This window comes from Pseudonaja textilis, chromosome 6 (genome assembly GCF_049901715.1).
Source record: "Pseudonaja textilis isolate UNSWEBS1 chromosome 6, rPseTex1.2, whole genome shotgun sequence".
Classification (NCBI taxonomy): domain Eukaryota; kingdom Metazoa; phylum Chordata; class Lepidosauria; order Squamata; family Elapidae; genus Pseudonaja; species Pseudonaja textilis.
The window spans coordinates 22887610-22904419 of NC_141995.1; the positions used below are offsets into that span (position 1 = coordinate 22887610).

The 16810-nt window shown below is 32.0% G+C and overlaps 1 protein-coding gene across 5 annotated transcripts in view; it reads left to right on the forward strand.

Annotated features, from left to right (window-relative positions):
• The window catches only part of LRBA (LPS responsive beige-like anchor protein), a 342404-nt gene that overhangs the window by 71700 nt on the left and 253894 nt on the right, over positions 1 to 16810 (forward strand). For 3 of the 5 annotated variants that reach the window (XM_087936051.1, XM_026698133.2, XM_026698135.2), the window contains exons 28-33: positions 252 to 359; positions 1276 to 1414; positions 2871 to 3318; positions 7492 to 7622; positions 12951 to 13029; positions 13313 to 13446. In XM_087936051.1, the coding sequence (XP_087792177.1) occupies positions 252 to 359; positions 1276 to 1414; positions 2871 to 3318; positions 7492 to 7622; positions 12951 to 13029; positions 13313 to 13446 (1039 nt within the window). The remainder of the gene's footprint in view (positions 1 to 251; positions 360 to 1275; positions 1415 to 2870; positions 3319 to 7491; positions 7623 to 12950; positions 13030 to 13312; positions 13447 to 16810) is intronic. The other 2 variants (XM_026698134.2, XM_087936052.1) reach the window with 1 other exon arrangement.

The window sequence follows — 16810 nt, forward strand, 5'->3', positions numbered from 1 at the left end:
CAGAAGTAATGGATCCTGGCATTCTGTAAGTTAGCCCATTTGAGGTACATTTGTTGACAAGGTTTTGCCCTATGATGCATCATTTTGCCCAGCTAACAATCACAGACATAAGAGTAGTATACAGATTTCAAACGTTATATAAATATTTGAAAAACTACAATTTAATTGATTTTTCATCAGATATAGATATAGATAGGTCTATAGATAGATCTTCAGAAATAAGTAATACATGCTTTTTTACTTTTAAGCAGAGTCCAGTTGATATTGTAACTGGAGGGATTTCTCCAATAAGAGATATTGACAGACTTCTACAGGATATGGATATTAATCGCCTCCGTGCAGTGGTATTCAGAGATATAGTGAGCAATTTTTCCTATTTAATTCTTTCTTTTAATAATCATGTATAGTTATTAAACTTATGCACCATCCCATGATGCCAAAATCTAACAGTGCATGTACAAGAATTGTAAAATACTGTGGGAATAGCAAATTGGGAATTAAGATCAAATGAAAAGCTTAAGATCATATTAACAGTTGTTTCTGCAGGTGGATTCAATTTTGTGAATATTTTTTAATTGGAATTTATTAAAGACCAGAATGTTATCACTGTGTTCCTATAGTAGTTGAACCATCCTGACAGCCCAAGTTCTTTCTGTTTAAAAAATAGGACTGAAATGAGTCCAAATATTTTTAGTACATCACCAATACATGTCAATCGAATGCCAATAGAATATTTCCCAATGTCAATAGAATTCCGAAGCTGTAGATGTTTTACTTCACTCAAATATAAAACTAGAAAAATATCTATTACCTAGATTAGAATGTTTCTATGTCTCTATGTAACAGAACATTCAAAATTATAAAATAAAATGTTCTGCCATTTTATCAACATATGTGATTAGCAAAGATTAGAATTTATTCCAGCATTAAATGGGTAAAAATCCAGAGTTCTAAATGTGCTTCTGCAAATTTTAAATAAATTCTGAATTCCACTGCTAGTCCTGGATAAAGAGTTTTTGCTTATGTACTCATCATAAGACATTGTGGGGAGCTCTGTGAAACAGTTGTGGTAAGCTGTTTTATCGAGCAACAGATTTGAAGGGATATTTTGCTTCCCAAAGAATCACTCCATGTGATTCACACAGCCCTAATAAATAAATCTGTGCGATATTTTTTTGGTAATTTCCTTGAGGATATTATTTTGTGATAGTAATGTGTAACTGAAGTCTTGGTGTAGGACAACAAAATGATTTTTATTTGTTTTTGTCTTTTTAGGAGGACAGTAAGCAGGCACAGTTCTTGGCTTTGGCTGTAGTGTATTTTATCTCTGTACTCATGGTATCAAAATACAGAGATATCTTGGAACCTCAAGATGAACGGAGGCAATTTCAACCTGCTCAGTCACCCAAAATAGGTTAGTACCCTAGGCACCTGGAAATATACTTTATTGATTAGAGTAGGATATCCATAAAATTATAAAATTATAAATTTTAGCAACTTGAAGGCGTGTGTTTTCAGTTCCTAGAATTTTTAGCATTTGCCATGCTTACTGGAAAATTCAAACTGGGAGTTGAAATCAACACAACATTGCTGATGTTGGGGAATACTCTTAAAATCATTAGAAGGCCATTTGGATCAGTTTACAAACTACTATTCAGTAAATATATCCATACAGCATACGTTTGATAGATATATAGGACTGTTTTATTCATTTATATAATTTGGGGGCATAATGGTGAATATTTTTTATTTTTAGATTAGGTTCTTTTCAAAATAATCTTTATTAACATTCTGAATTCATTGATGTATGATACTGGTTTTGATTATGAAAATGTTATTAGTAACATAGATTTTCATTTGTGTACTTTAAAAATATGAATTGAAAGATTACTTTTAATCTGCCACTTGAAAATTGATGTTAAAGATTCTGATTATTGTGGAGTTAATTTATTAGCCTTCAGAGAACCTTAGGACTAATCATCCAAAGTTTATTTTTCAAACAAGTTTCTGCTTACTGTCCAGAACATCATTTTTTAAATATTTCATTGGTTTAATGCAAGTTTAATAGATAAAAATATATTAGTAGTAAACATAAAATAGGATCAATGTCCTTCAGAAATTAACTGGATAATATCTTATGTTCATGCATGGATCTAAATTATAATCACACTTTAAGAAATGCAGTCTAAGTCCAAATGCAACAATGTATTTAGCTGAAGGATACATTGATCATATCAAGTAGATAAATAGATTAGAATAGACAAATTTGTACATAGATTTATTGTAAGTAAAGAGTCCTATTTTTGCTTGTAAGGAAAGAGTTCCACTGTTTTTTGCTTGTATGGTTGTATGACTAGAAAATTCAAAGTTTGCAAAGTTCCAGATAATTACTTGATGGCAGGAAAGAGATATAGAAGCCATCAACATACTTCCCAAATTGGATGATTCTGCTGGAAGTTAACTTTATAAGAATAGCAAGATTGGATAGAATATGGAACCAGATATGGCAGATCCTGATAGTCTGTACATTATAGGCTTAATTGTTTTCTAGATTCACTGTGTTCTTTTTGACTTTTTGTAGCTTGTCAATCTAACCTTTTCAGCCCTAATATCAGATAACTGAGTAAGTAAAGAGACCTCATAAATATTATAAATGCAAAGTAATTTTAATTGTTCTAGCATAGAATCTAGTTGGAATTCTTAGTTACAGTAACCTCTAGTATTGTTCATATGATGAATTAAGAACAGAAAAATTTAAGAACAGATATTTGTTGTAATTTTTGTTAAGACAGCAGTTGTTTATAAAATAATCTCATCACTTCGAAGGTAGTTCTGATATTTTATACTATATCTTATATCTCTCTCTCAAGTTAAGGAAGAACAATCTGAAGCTATTACTACTTTAAGTCAGGAACCTGCCGAGCAGTCAGAAAGTGTGACATCTCCACAAAGACAGGATTCCAGAATTCAGGAGGAAGCACATTCTGGATCAGGAGACAATTCTGAGATGGTTACTGAACCAGAAAGACAGAGTATAAGTACAGGTCCAGATGCGATCAGTGAAATATTATGTACTCTTTCTTCAGAAGTTAATAAATCTCAAGAAAATACAAATGAAGTACATAATGAGGTAGATGGTAAAACTGCATCCTCTGTGCAAACCGCAAAAAACGTCAATGTGAAAGACATCCTAAGAAGTTTGGTCAGCGCTCCTGCAGACGGGGCCACGGTTGACCCTACCGTTCTTCCACCTGTTTTTCTTGGAGTCCTTGGTGATGGTGCTACTGCACAACCAATACAATTTCAATCTTTTGACAGGTAAGGATGGTTAAACCTTGACCTATATAAAAGGACATATAAAATAACTTTTCTTTTAAAATTAAATATTTTTCTTGAAATGTGTATACCTGCAAATATATTTTATAAATCTAAAAATATAGAATAGGCAGTCTTCGACTTATGACTGCAAGTGAGACCAAAATGCTTCTTGCTAAGTGAGACAGTTGTTAAGTGAATTTTGTCCCATTTTATCATCTTTCTGGCCACAGTTCTTAAGTGAATCACAGCAGTTGTTGAATTAGTAACACCGTTGTTAAGTGAATCTGGCTTCCACATTGATTTTTCTTGTCAGAAGATCACAAAATGTGATCACATGACTCTAGGACACTGCAACCATCATAAATATGAACCAGTTGCCAAGTGTCTGAATTTTGATAATGAAACCTGGGGATGCTGCAACAGTCATAGATGTGAAAACAGTCATAAGTCAGTGTTGTAATTCTGAATGGTCACAAAATGAGGACTACCTGTAATGTAAAGGTAAAGCACATAAAATGTTAATTATTAATTTGTAATATGTGCTACATAGTGAAGACTAAAAAATAATTGTAGAATCCAAATCACCAATGTATACTTAAGAAATATTGACTACTTTTAATTACAGCAATCATAGAGAGTAAAAACCTTTTAGAGTGAGATTTCATATTGAGGTATTGAATGCAAATGCTTAGTGGCAAAAAGTTAAACTAGTGAAAATAAAAGTTAAAAAACAAAACAAAACCCAAGCTTTTACAGATGGTAGAAAGAAAAGTCAGCATTAGTTCAGTTTTTTTCAGGATTGCTTTGTGCTTTTATGAAGACTTTTTGCATTATAAGAAACTAATTCAGAAGCATAAGCATAAATTTGTATTGTTGCAATTTTAAGGAGACCAAATAATTGATTTTCTTGTAAGATTTTAACATGTGGTGGAACCTTGTCCCATTGTGGGTTCCCATTTTTTCCAGTTTTTATTTGTGTGTGTGTGTGTGTGTGTGTGTGTGCGCACGCGCGCGCGTGCGCACACGTGCATGTGTTACAGTTTTAGGTTGATTGTGGGCAGAATAGGTTATGACCTGTTGTTCAGGAAATGAGCTGGTTTTTATCTCTAGGGACATCACAATACTAACGTTACAGTTGGAAACTTAGAGCAAGCTGGCTTCAGGATGCTCTGATGAACTTAGTGTTTCTGGTTTATATTTAATGTATTGTCTAGTATGGAACACAGGGATTTGTGAATTAACTTTTGAAGTTGAAGGAAGAAGAAATCATGTTAATTTTTTTTCCTATGTAACAGTTTTACAGAAAAGTATCTCTGGGAATTTCAAAGCATCTCTCTGATCCTATATTTATCTCAGGAATGTTGTGTCAGAAATCAAAACTCTCCTCATATTTTAAGGATTATCAACTTTTCAGCCGTAGCTGGAGAATATACAGTAACAGCTACGTGAGTGAGACCTAACTGAAAGGCTGGCAGGTTGTGGATTTTTGCAAACAAGAAGATGATGTGTGCTTATTCCCAAACTCAAAACTACTCTTTTATCTTACATGGAGATCCAATCTGGTGATTAGAGGATGCCAGGGATCTATCTTGATAAAGTTCAAGGCCTGGTCTGGCTTTTTCATTAAGGAAGTAGACCCAGTGAATTGACAGACTATTTGCAGTATTTATTTTCTATAGATTTCCAAGAGCAAAATTATATTTTATATCATTTTGTTTACAGTAGAAATGTTGGAAATTATCTAAAGTCCTGCTGAATAAAATAAACTAAGCAAAATCATCTATGGTATAGTTATTAAAAGTACTGAAATATGATCTTAATTTTTCAGTCCTTTAAAGAGTAGTAGAAAAATAGTTGTTTTTTGCAGTGAAAATTAGATTTGAAGGCAAACTTTTTCCTATTTTTAAGGTATTTCAGAGTTTTTGCAAAATTTTGTTAGAATGTATATCTATTTATCCTAACACATAAACGCATTAGTCTCTGTCAAATATGGAAATTAACTGAATTATAAGAATGTACTTTTATTACTTCAGTAGCCATCAGTTTTGAAGAAACAGATGAAATACGGTAAATAATGTAAATGTTGCGGACATTTTAATTATTGGCTTGAAAGTGGGCACTTGGTAGCTTGAAGGTTTGGAGAACAAACCTTCACCCCCATCTTACAACCGAGCTACAGATATTTGCCACTTGGCAGCCTGCACACACTTATGGCCAAACTCCATTATCTGCCTATTCCCCCCACCCCAAAGCCGTAACTCTTGGCCTGCACTCCACTATCACAGGTGACCTTCGCCCTCTTCTTGCTCCCATGGCTGATGAAGCATGTTTGGCCTGGATGCTGGACCTGGCTGTCTAGGCTTCCACTGTGGAAGAAAAAGAGCCAAAAGAATTTCCAGAGCCAAAGGGCTTAAAAAACACTTTTAGTTTTTGTTTTAATAATGGGTTCATATTTGTTATTAATGAACAACTACCTGACTTGGGATGTTAAGTAGAGCTTGCAGGGTCCTTACATATTCCAACATGGATACATGTATCTCTTAAAGACATAACTCAACAAATTCACTTCTTTTCATTCATACATCTACCAATGCATACTCTTTCTATAGGATGAAAAACGGAAACATTTTTTCTTTCATTGAATGACAGTAACACTACTTCATCCTTGCTACAAATTAATGATTCAGGATCCATGGCAAAGTACTGTAATAATCGCCAGTCACATACTCACAAGATCTTAACTTTTAACTTTTGATGTGGCATAGCACAAATACAGTATTTTTTCCACGTAGCAAAATGATGTAGCAAAAAAAAAATCTGTATGTTTTTGGGCAACTATTAAGTTTTGTCTCTAATCATTCCAAATTAAAATATTAATCATAATAAACTTAACATACATCTAAAATTGATAGTCTTTAATCTTAAATTGTTTTTATAGTGAAAATCAAAGCTCATATTCTGATAATATGAATTTACAACCCAATAAGTTTCTGTGCAAATTTATGTGCATGTGAAAAATATCTACAGTTACGGCTTAATTCCTTGGTTTAGGGCTCAGGTGGTTTTTGCTTCCATATTTTAATGTATAGTTAACATTAGCAGTCACCCTTGTAATAATTTGATGAACCCTGTAACATCCATAATGAATACCTATTCATTCATAGTATTCAGAATGTCTATTCAAGCCTGGTTTAGTTACAGTAATCAGTGGAACTTAAAATGGGAAGAAATAAAGGTATGTTTTTAATAAATTTATAAGCTGCTAGAAAATTTCCACATTGTATATCTGAGTTTGGAGTCAACGTTAATGTGTTTTATTTACAAATGACATATTTTAATGCTATTAAGGGAATACTTTCTACCACTACTTAACAGTACTGTCAACAGAATAAATTGATTAAATAAATTGAATGTTGAAGACTTTTGGCTTATAGTTAACACCAGGTAATTAAAAAGAAGCACTGCTTTGGGAGTCCATAATATATATCAACTGTATTCCTTAGCTCATTAACAGAGGTAGTGCATGTTTATGGAGCTAACTTGCAATTAAAAGTGTCTTTTATGTATGGTTAACTGGATATTTTAGATGTTTGGAATAAAACATTACTATTTAATTGAAACTGGTTAGCCACAATTATTTTTTCTAATATAAATGATGTCTGAAACATGCACTTTATTCAGTTTTGAATATTTCTGGGTATTTAGGTTAGAACATTGATTTCATAGGTCATTTCTATGGTAACTTATTTATAAAGTTTAAAACATATTGGTCCATTTTTTAAAATTTCAACTTCTGTTTAAGTAGTTCAATTTATTTAAACTCTTGTGCAAATGTCTACTTTGTTTTAAACATATTGATTCTAGTGATGGCTACTTTGCCTAAAACTACTTTTGTGTAGTTTTCATTAGAAATAATGTAAAGTGTTGACATAAAAGAGCAAAATCAGAATATGTTTCAGATTATATTTAAAGATTAGCAGATTTTTAATAACAATTTGGTATCCTTAGAACATATAATAAAAATTATGACAATTCTGAGAAAAGAGAAGTAATATCTGAATTTCAAACTTGACTACTTCACAGAAGTCTGAGTTGTTATATATTTTAAATATATATTTGACTATTCTCAAGCATTTAAAATATAGTTTGTAACATACTTCTTTTCTATCATAGGAGTGTGGTTGTGGCACCAAAGAAGTCAGTGAGTTCATCTGCAGCTACAATTAACGTACCTACAAATGCTGTTAGTGTGGTTTCTTCTTTGGATTCTTCCCAAGCTCCAGATGTAACTGGAAGCTCTCCAAGTAAGTGAGAGAACGGAGATCAGTTGTGCAAAATAAAATATCAAAGCAATATGATATATATTTGTAATATCTACTGAGACATCATATACCACCCAACTGAAATGGCAAAGTTGAGTTTCCTTAGCTAAGAAATATACAAAAGAATCTTAAGCACTGATATTTTATCTTTTTTAACATTTTACTTATTTTTTAATTTATTATAAATTTGGCTCTTAGAATACTTTTCCATAAGTATTATGTCCCCAATTTCAGTGCTGATGTTACTGCTAAGATTGTTATATGGACTAATAAGATGGAGAACTCTGAGCCTACCTCCCCTTCTCCATATAAATAGATTTTAATACTATATATAAAGTTGAGAAAAGGCATTGGTATTCATTTGTGGTCCTGCATCTTCCTTACACATGTAATATGCAAATATTCTGCCTTGGATTGTAACATTCTCCCTTCTAGTTGAATTCCATACTTTATGAAATAAATGCAAAACTGTTGGTAATTACTTGTGGTTGCTTTTTCCTTCATACAATTGTGTCCCATTCTCAGAGACTGCTTGGACAAGACCCTGCAGTTTTCTTGGCAAGGTTTTTCAGAAATAGTTTACATTGCCTCCTTCCTAGGGCTGAAAGAGTGATTGGGCCAAGGTCATCCAACTGGCTTCATGACTAAGGTGGAATAGTATTCACGGTCTCCCGGTTTCTAGATCAATTCCTTACCCTCTGAAGCAAACTAACTCTGATTACTTGTTCGTTCCCAATTAAATTATTTGATACTATAAACAAAGCTGAAATTGAAGTTCATTTATTTATTTTATATATATTGCAATATCTATTTTGATGATTTAGTTTCTGATGAAAGAAAATACGTTCTCTACCTTTTTATTTGTATGAAACCTTGGTTTGGAATGATTTGCTAGATATTATTTTATCTGCCCATTGTTATCCTTATGCATCAGTTAAATACCTTCATTCAACTATTGAGATGATATTCATGCAGATTTGAATTAGGAAATAATCCTGCACTGAGGCTGTTTAGGATAGTTCTTCTAATAGACAAGATTCATGTTTCAATCCTAATGAGACCATCAGGTAATTACTGTAAAGAAAATAAATTTGAGGTACATAGTATTTAAATTTTCCAATAAATGAATTAATTTGTAGTTTAAAATAGTAACAGATAACTTGAGCTTTAATTTTTAAATATTTTTTCTATGTTGGGCAACAATATTTTTATATGCAAAATATTTCTTTAGCCAACTACTGTACATATTCATTTTTTAAAAAATTCTTTATGACAAAAAAAGGAAAAATAAAATCTGTCTCAGCTGTTACTTCGACATTGAACTAGTAGTTAGGTGACACCTTTGTTTGCACATATACATTCAGACATGCAAGTACTTTGGGAACAACCCCTTTTCTTAAGAGTAGTTTATTGCCAGAGACATTATTTGTTTAGACCCTTGGGGACCTTGAATAAACAATAAGCTTTCACTAGAAGGGTGCTAGACAGATGATCTATTTGCATTTCTTTTTATGTCCTTACATATGTCTGTAAAACTGTCAATTTGAGGGAGCCAGTTTATCAGTGAAAGGATAAGAGAGATAAGCCACTTGGGTTCCACTTGTTTGAAGTAGCTACCACAGTTACTTGCATGTCTGCTTTAGAAGAAAACATGCTTCTGAAAGACCTCTCTTCCCTTAAATGAATAAAAGCCATTTTAAAATGAAAACTCAACTGGAAGATTTATATGATGTAGTGCTTTGGAAGCACTTGCATAGCAATGCCTAACTGGCATTTTTATGCTTCACAATCTTCAATCTAATACATTCTTTGAGACTACTGTTTGTAATGGGTGCTGAAGTTATAAGCCTTAAATAGTATTTTAATCTGTAGAACCACTTGGATGTTTTTACCCTAAAGGGTACAGTCTTAAATCTAAATGTGTAAAGAAATTGGTTGGATTTTTTTTAACACTGTCTCATATACTGTATATAGGAAATATAAAATTTCAGGTTCAATTTTGTGTGGCATTTTGTATATATTTAGCTTTAGGTTTTATCTTATTCACATTAAGTTGCACAATTGTTTTAAACCTATCAACTGACCAAATAATTTTTTAAACATGCACTATATACATTATTTTTTTGACTAGTTAATTAAACTTGGAGAGGAACTGCTATATGGAATTGCTTCTCCTTTCTAAGGTAGGCATTGAACAGATGTGCTGCACTGCTATTTACATTCTACTGATTCTAGCAGTATGGAAAATGTGATTTGAAGTAGCTTGTGCTGCAATAAAACTTCATTTTATCTGGGCACCAAGCCAAGTTTTTCATCATAAACCAAGCTCTTCAGTTAGTTAGTGGTAACCAAAAACTCTGTTGCTGACTCTGAATGTCCAACATCAGGAGCTGATATCTCAAATAACTTAATATTGTCCTGTTAGATTTATAGCTTGCTACATCCCAAAGGATCAGAGTTAGTAGCAACTTAAAAGGAAGAACATTTATTATAACAGATTTTTAGCTTGCATACTTACTTTTTTTTTGGCTCCTGATCTTTGTCATAGTTGTAAGTTTATTTTTTTTAACATAAATATTGTGGAAAAAGTGATAATTTTCATACAATTTACAATGGCAAGTGTCTTATAATGCAGGATACCATAAGTAACAATATGCCATAGAAGTTCCCATGGAGATATTCATTTTTAAAATAGTTTAAAAGTTACAGAAGTTAAGGATAAAACATGAAAAATGCATGATAAACCCAAAGCTCTTACATTTTGAGATATTCAAATTTTTTGGAACACGATTTAATATCCTATCTTTACTTTTTCAAGATTCTATTAATATAACCTTACAATAAAATATAATTAGTGCGCATGAGCATGTTTCCTGTGTGGACAACCTGGCAAGACTTATACTGTCTTAAAAGTCTGAATGTGCATTTCTCCCAGTCACCTTTACAGCCTTAGGGAGGGTCCATTTTAACATGTTTGTCACTTCCACATTCCATCTCCCATTCTTATTCCCATTACCAGAAAACTATCAGGACCCAGGGTTTCATGTAACTTTATTGATCTAATGGTATGCATATTTCTTGCAGAGTTAATGTTTCAGCCAAATATATTTTTGATCCTGAATGATACGAAGACTTATTTTAATTAAAAAAAAAATACTTATTTGTCCATCTATTTTTCTGAGAAGGTTGTAGAGAAGGTGGTTGTGCAACAGCTTTAGAGAACCTTGGAGGAAGTGAATTATCATGATGATTTTTCAGTCTGGTTTCAGACCCAGATATGAGGTAGAAATAGTATTGGTCACATTTTTGAGTGACCTCTAGCATTGGCAGGATGGTGATCCTCACCCGTGTCTCCCATCCTCTTGGTTTTTAGCTTCTGTTTAATTTTCTTAAGTTTAATTGATTCGTGTTATCCTTTTTAGTTTTTATTATATTGTAATCTACCCAGAGCCATTGCATCAGTGAGTTAGCAGTATAAAATATAAATAAATACATTAAATAAAAAAATAATAAACATAATAATTCAAGATTTTTCAGAAATTAAACTTTCTATGCACTCTTTCTTCTGTGTTATCTATTGAAGAAGAAAACAAATGTGAGAAAGAAATTGAGACTTTAGGACTTGTATCTGTATCTCAGTCATAGTTGTTCATTTGTTAAAAACCGAAAGCAAATAACATCAGCTTACTATGAGGGAGTATTGAAAAAGATAAGGGAAAATCTCTAAAATGTAGGAAAGAATTGATGTTGTATTGATATTTCTCAAGCATGAGCAAATTGACGAATATCTTTTAATAGCTAGAATTGATGTGAATATGTGTTTTGATCTTTTGATTTAATAATCCACTATAATTGGTATTCATTGTGTCTGTTTTCCTGTAGAAAGAGAATATAGATACAGTATGTTTATATTAGTTCTATGAAAAGATCAGTTTTCTAAATGAGTCTGAATGGATTTAATTCTTTCTTCAAATGCTAGCTAATGTGTTCATTTTGTAGCTCTTTTTTAAAAAAATATTTATTCCAGTGAGAGATTCCATATAATAAAAATAATTTGTAAATAGGTAACACAAATTAATCAGAACTAGCTGGGTTAATAAATATTAAATGTTAATAATTAAATTCTGGAGACAAACTAAAATATTAAATATCTTAAAATTAATTATATTCTAATCTGTTACAAGTATAAAATACAGAATACTACATTCTAAAAAGACTACTCATATTAAGACAATGCTAGATATTACAGAATTTAAATATATGTGCTAAAGTATTGTCAAATATCTAAGCTAAATACTAAATCTCTATTATGAAACTGAGAAACTAATGTGTGGAATTATGAATTCTAAACAGATTTTGCATAAGTCTAAAATATAAAATACAAATTATACAAAACCATTAAATGTTTAAAATAGTAATTAATTAACAGAAGGAATCATAGTAATTATATAGAATATTGTTTTCCTTCTAAAAATACTTGGTAGCTTCAGTGTTAATTTCTCAAATTGTAAAATAAGTTAGTGAAATTAACTATTTTGAATAAAGGAATTTCTGAAATATTCACCTGTTTTCAATCATCTTAGATGGCATTTTATTGGTTAAGAAACATAGCTGTCAATATGAGGCCCCTGATATATTCTGATAGTAGAATAGAAACATGGGAGACCTTCTGCATAGTTAATAAAAACACTTTTTATATCCTGTATGTATAGATATATTAGTCAAGAATGGGGATACTCTGTAATTCAAGGGTTTGATAGTCAAGAATGGGGATACTCTAATTCAAGGGTTTGATAGAATTGCATGGTTGTATTTTAAGCTATAGCTGCTTTTCATCATCTCTATATCATGCATCTTTTAATAACTAGATTTTGGCAAGTGTGAACACTGTTTTTTAGAAGCGGGCAAGTTTTAAAGAGTAGAGACACACTATTAATGTAAAGGATACATATCTTAATCAAAGTAGAGGAAAAAACAACAGAGCTTTTGGGGTTTTTTACTCTTTCTTTTCCCAGTCTGAAAATGTTAAAGACAAGTTTTAATTGATGCTCTTTAATATGTCCCACATAAAAATTTTTTATAAACAAGTGTCCTCTAGTTCTGTCTACTTCATATGAGAATAGAGGTAGGATTAATTTTTCAGTCAGTGACATTTTCAATTAAAAAGTTCAAAGACAGTGGCCCGAGTAAAGATCTTGGAGCCAAAGTGAACTGCTACCAGAGTAGAAAGTATTGAACTAGCATGGGTTTTGATTAAAGATAGTTTTGTATATTTACAGCTATTTGAACTCTTAAAAATCTATTTGGCAGGCAATGGATCATCAGATTCAAGATTACCATCTGTTCCTACACTTTCTTCTGTGCCTGAGGATTCTGCTTCAAACATGAGGTAACTTTTAAGTTTCTTCCAGCTGGCTATATCATATTCCAATTTATTTAAGTAATATGGAATTCACTCTACACTTCTGACTGGATTGTGCTCTTTAATTTGAGGCCTATAGGAAGTTTTAGATTTCTATCACTGCTATTTCCGTTGAAATAGTAATTAAACTCAGTGTGTTTAGCCACTGGCTTGTTGACTTTTGTTGATGCATACTTTTGCAGATTGTTTTCTCCTTAGAGAATTTTTGTTCCTTACATTATGTTTTTCATTGAACTTGTACATCTTTTAGTATTTCAGAGAGGCTTGAGCATGCTTTGGAAAAAGCTGCCCCTCTTCTGAGGGAGATATTTGTGGACTTTGCTCCTTTTCTTTCGCGTACCCTCTTGGGTAGTCATGGTCAAGAACTACTGATAGAAGGTACAAGTAAGTTTCCCTTTCTTGTGCTTTTATAAGATAAGAACTGTGATATTTTAAATAAATATTTGATGTTGGAAGCTAATTAAAAAATTATTCTTTATATTGAATAAATTATTTAAATAATATTAATAGCTGAATATTGCCACCAAACTATTTAGTGCTTATTTTAGGATTACTTTCAGCTCATATAATTAGAATTAAAAAGCCACAAAATGATTTAGTATACACGGGGGTGGGAGAACAGGACTGTACTAGCTACACCCTGATATTCTGTTCAGTATTTATTATTATTTTGCATATTGTTTGATCACTTTTCCTATTCATCTATCCTTTTTACCTATCCTTATAATCAACTACATTTTTTTCTTCATTTTCCCGTAGAATATTGTGCAGTTCTATGCAGGCATTTCCGATTTAAGACTCTCAGATTTATGGACAACCTATATTTAACAATGAAATGTTAAATCTGTGAATTTTTAATATACAGTCTATTTTCAGTGGTTCATAAAAACATTGTGTGGCTGTCTTTGGTAAAGACAACAGCGCCCACCATTTTTATTGCTTTGTTTATTCATCACATGCCTATCCTGCCCATCTCACCTAAGTGGCTCTGGGCAGTTTACAATATAACAAACAATTCACAATACAAAACATAAAGAATGAAGTTAAAGGCATAAATTTAAAAAAATTAATAATTTAATATTTTGGTGTAAAATTAAAAGTTAGAGACTTAAAAAGGCAGAAAAACACCTACCATCCATGAAAAGAAGCACTAGGAATGACATGATAACAGTGTTCCAATATCTAAGGGGTTGCCACAAAGAGGGAGTCAAGCTATTCTCCAAAGTACCTGAAGGCAGGACAAGAAGCAATGGATGGAAACTAATCATGGAGAGAAACAACTAGACCTAAGGAGAAATTTCCTGACAGAACAATTAATCAGTGGAACAACTTGCCTCTGGAAGTTGTGAAGGCTTCAACACTGGAAGTTTTTAAAAAGATATTGGATAACTATTTGTCAGAAATGGTATAGGATTTCCTATACCTCCCTTCCAACTCTGTTATTCTGATATTAGTACCCGCACAGTTACGTACCATTGTCCAACCCCATGCCAGTTGGCAGAATCAAGTTTTCACACTCTTAACTGAAGGCTGGTGGGGGGGGTGACTCCCCTCTGGGGGTGAGATGTTGCAAAGGTCAGGGGCAATGGCAGAGAAGGCTATCTTCCAGGATCCAATCAGTAAGAATTCTTTTACCAATAGAAATTGCAACATACCTTCCCTTCCTGATCAGGTGGGATGGGATAATGCAATTAGTATGAGATGGTTCCACAGGTAACTTAGTTCCATGCCATGAAGGGCTTTAAAGATGATAACCAACATCTTGAATTGGAGTTGGAGGCAAACTGGCACTCAGTGCAGCTCACATAGCAGAGATGTTACATGCGCAACCCTAGGGCATCCAAAATGTCTCACACTGCCACATTCTGCACCAGTTACAATTGGTCTGGGTGCTCTTCAAGGATGTTTTTCAAGGGTAGCCCCATCTAAAGCCCATTACAATAGTTCATATAGGGGATGACTGAAAGAAGAGCTTCTTGATGCAGGAAAATATATAAGTAGTGAAAAAGCTGAAGTTCAGTAAAAGTCGTCTTAGCTATGACTGCCAGTTTGGTTCTTATATAGGCATCTACTCTGAACATTTGTATTGATTCAGCTGTAAAGTTTAATTTTTGTTGATCATTCTATTTACCTGATATTGCCTTGTCATTGTAATAAACATATAAATTATATTCTTCTCTTTCTGAAAAGCAAAGTGTCTTCCAGCATTTCATAACTTTTTAATACACTGTTAAACAAGATAATTTTATTGTTTGTTGAGCAACAAAATGTTAGGATAATATAAGACTCATTGTAAAATATAATCATCTGTGTATATCAGGTTTAGGAGTAGGTTTGGGTAGGTTTATTAAACTATCACATTATTACTTTTGATTATAAAAGGGTTGAAAGTAAGTACTTTTAAATAACTTATAGTATTGAAAGAATATAGACAGCTATGCATAATTTCAGGAGAGCACATCAAATAGTGAAAGGGCGAGGCAGTTTCTAGAGAAACAATACAGGAAATGCATAGTAACCTTGAACATCTGAAACTGATTTACAGAAAGATTTAGCAAATAAAAGAACAGGCAGATGGTGGCCTTTTGTTGTGTACAATTCAAGTATTAGAAGGTACAAATGATTTATGGATCAGACAATTTCATTTAAAAGGTTTGTGGCTCTACCTTTGTGCCTTTTTCTTTCCTTTTCCTTCTATACATAATTTCCCCCCTCCTAATTTTCTATTATTATTTTTTAACCTCTCTTTTTATTTTATATTTTGATAAACCATTAAAGTTTCAAAAAAGACTTGTTGATCATAGATTTATCATATAATAATAATAATAATAATATATATATTTTTCCATTCCTATTTGTTGCCCATTTTTCATTTAAATGTTCAGGTTGTATGAATTGTTTAGTAATATACAATATGTGAAGATAGATTTCAGGAGTGGTGGTGGTACAGTGGATGGTATCAACTATTATGCTATTACATTTCCGGAAATATGGATGCTTCTTATGTCAGAGGAGAACATCTCAAGGCAATTGCAAATCTGTTAAAAGTTTATAAAATGTTCTAAATGATAGAAACTAAAAATGGCGATTAAAAACTTATGTTAAAAAATGGATTTTAGGACATTTTCAGTTCTGGTTAGTAGAAATTGTGTTATCTTAGTGTCATGCTTACAAACTTTTTGGAAATACATCAGAAAATTGAGAGATTCTGCTTTCAGTATTAGTGTACTTTAAGAAGGCCATTATAAAAGGTAATATAAACTGGCAAGCTAAATGGTGAATTCAGGGAAATATTTTAGCATACATTTCAAATTTATGGTTTTTAAAGAGTTTGATACTTTGTTATTATTAAGTGCATTAATAGCGGAATGATTCCTAAATTCAATGAATACATAAATAAAATGTTTATGACATACATACATTATGTTGTATCCAAAAGTTTATACAGAAGCATTGGGTTTAAAATCTAATACTTCATCTAGTCTATTTTTTTAACATATTAAATGTGTGATATTATGGCTTAGTAGGTTTTTTCCCCAGTATAATTAATTAAAGACAAACAGAATGAAACTTGGTGTGGTGAAACATTACTGAAAAGAATGCCACTATTTTAGGGTGTTTAGGATAACATGTTTTCATATTATACTGGGGAAATAGCATGAAGTGTGAATTGATATTAATAATCAAATTAGTTTATAAATGTATAGGTTACTCTTGTGCTCTCCACCTCCTTAAGGTTTAGGTGAGG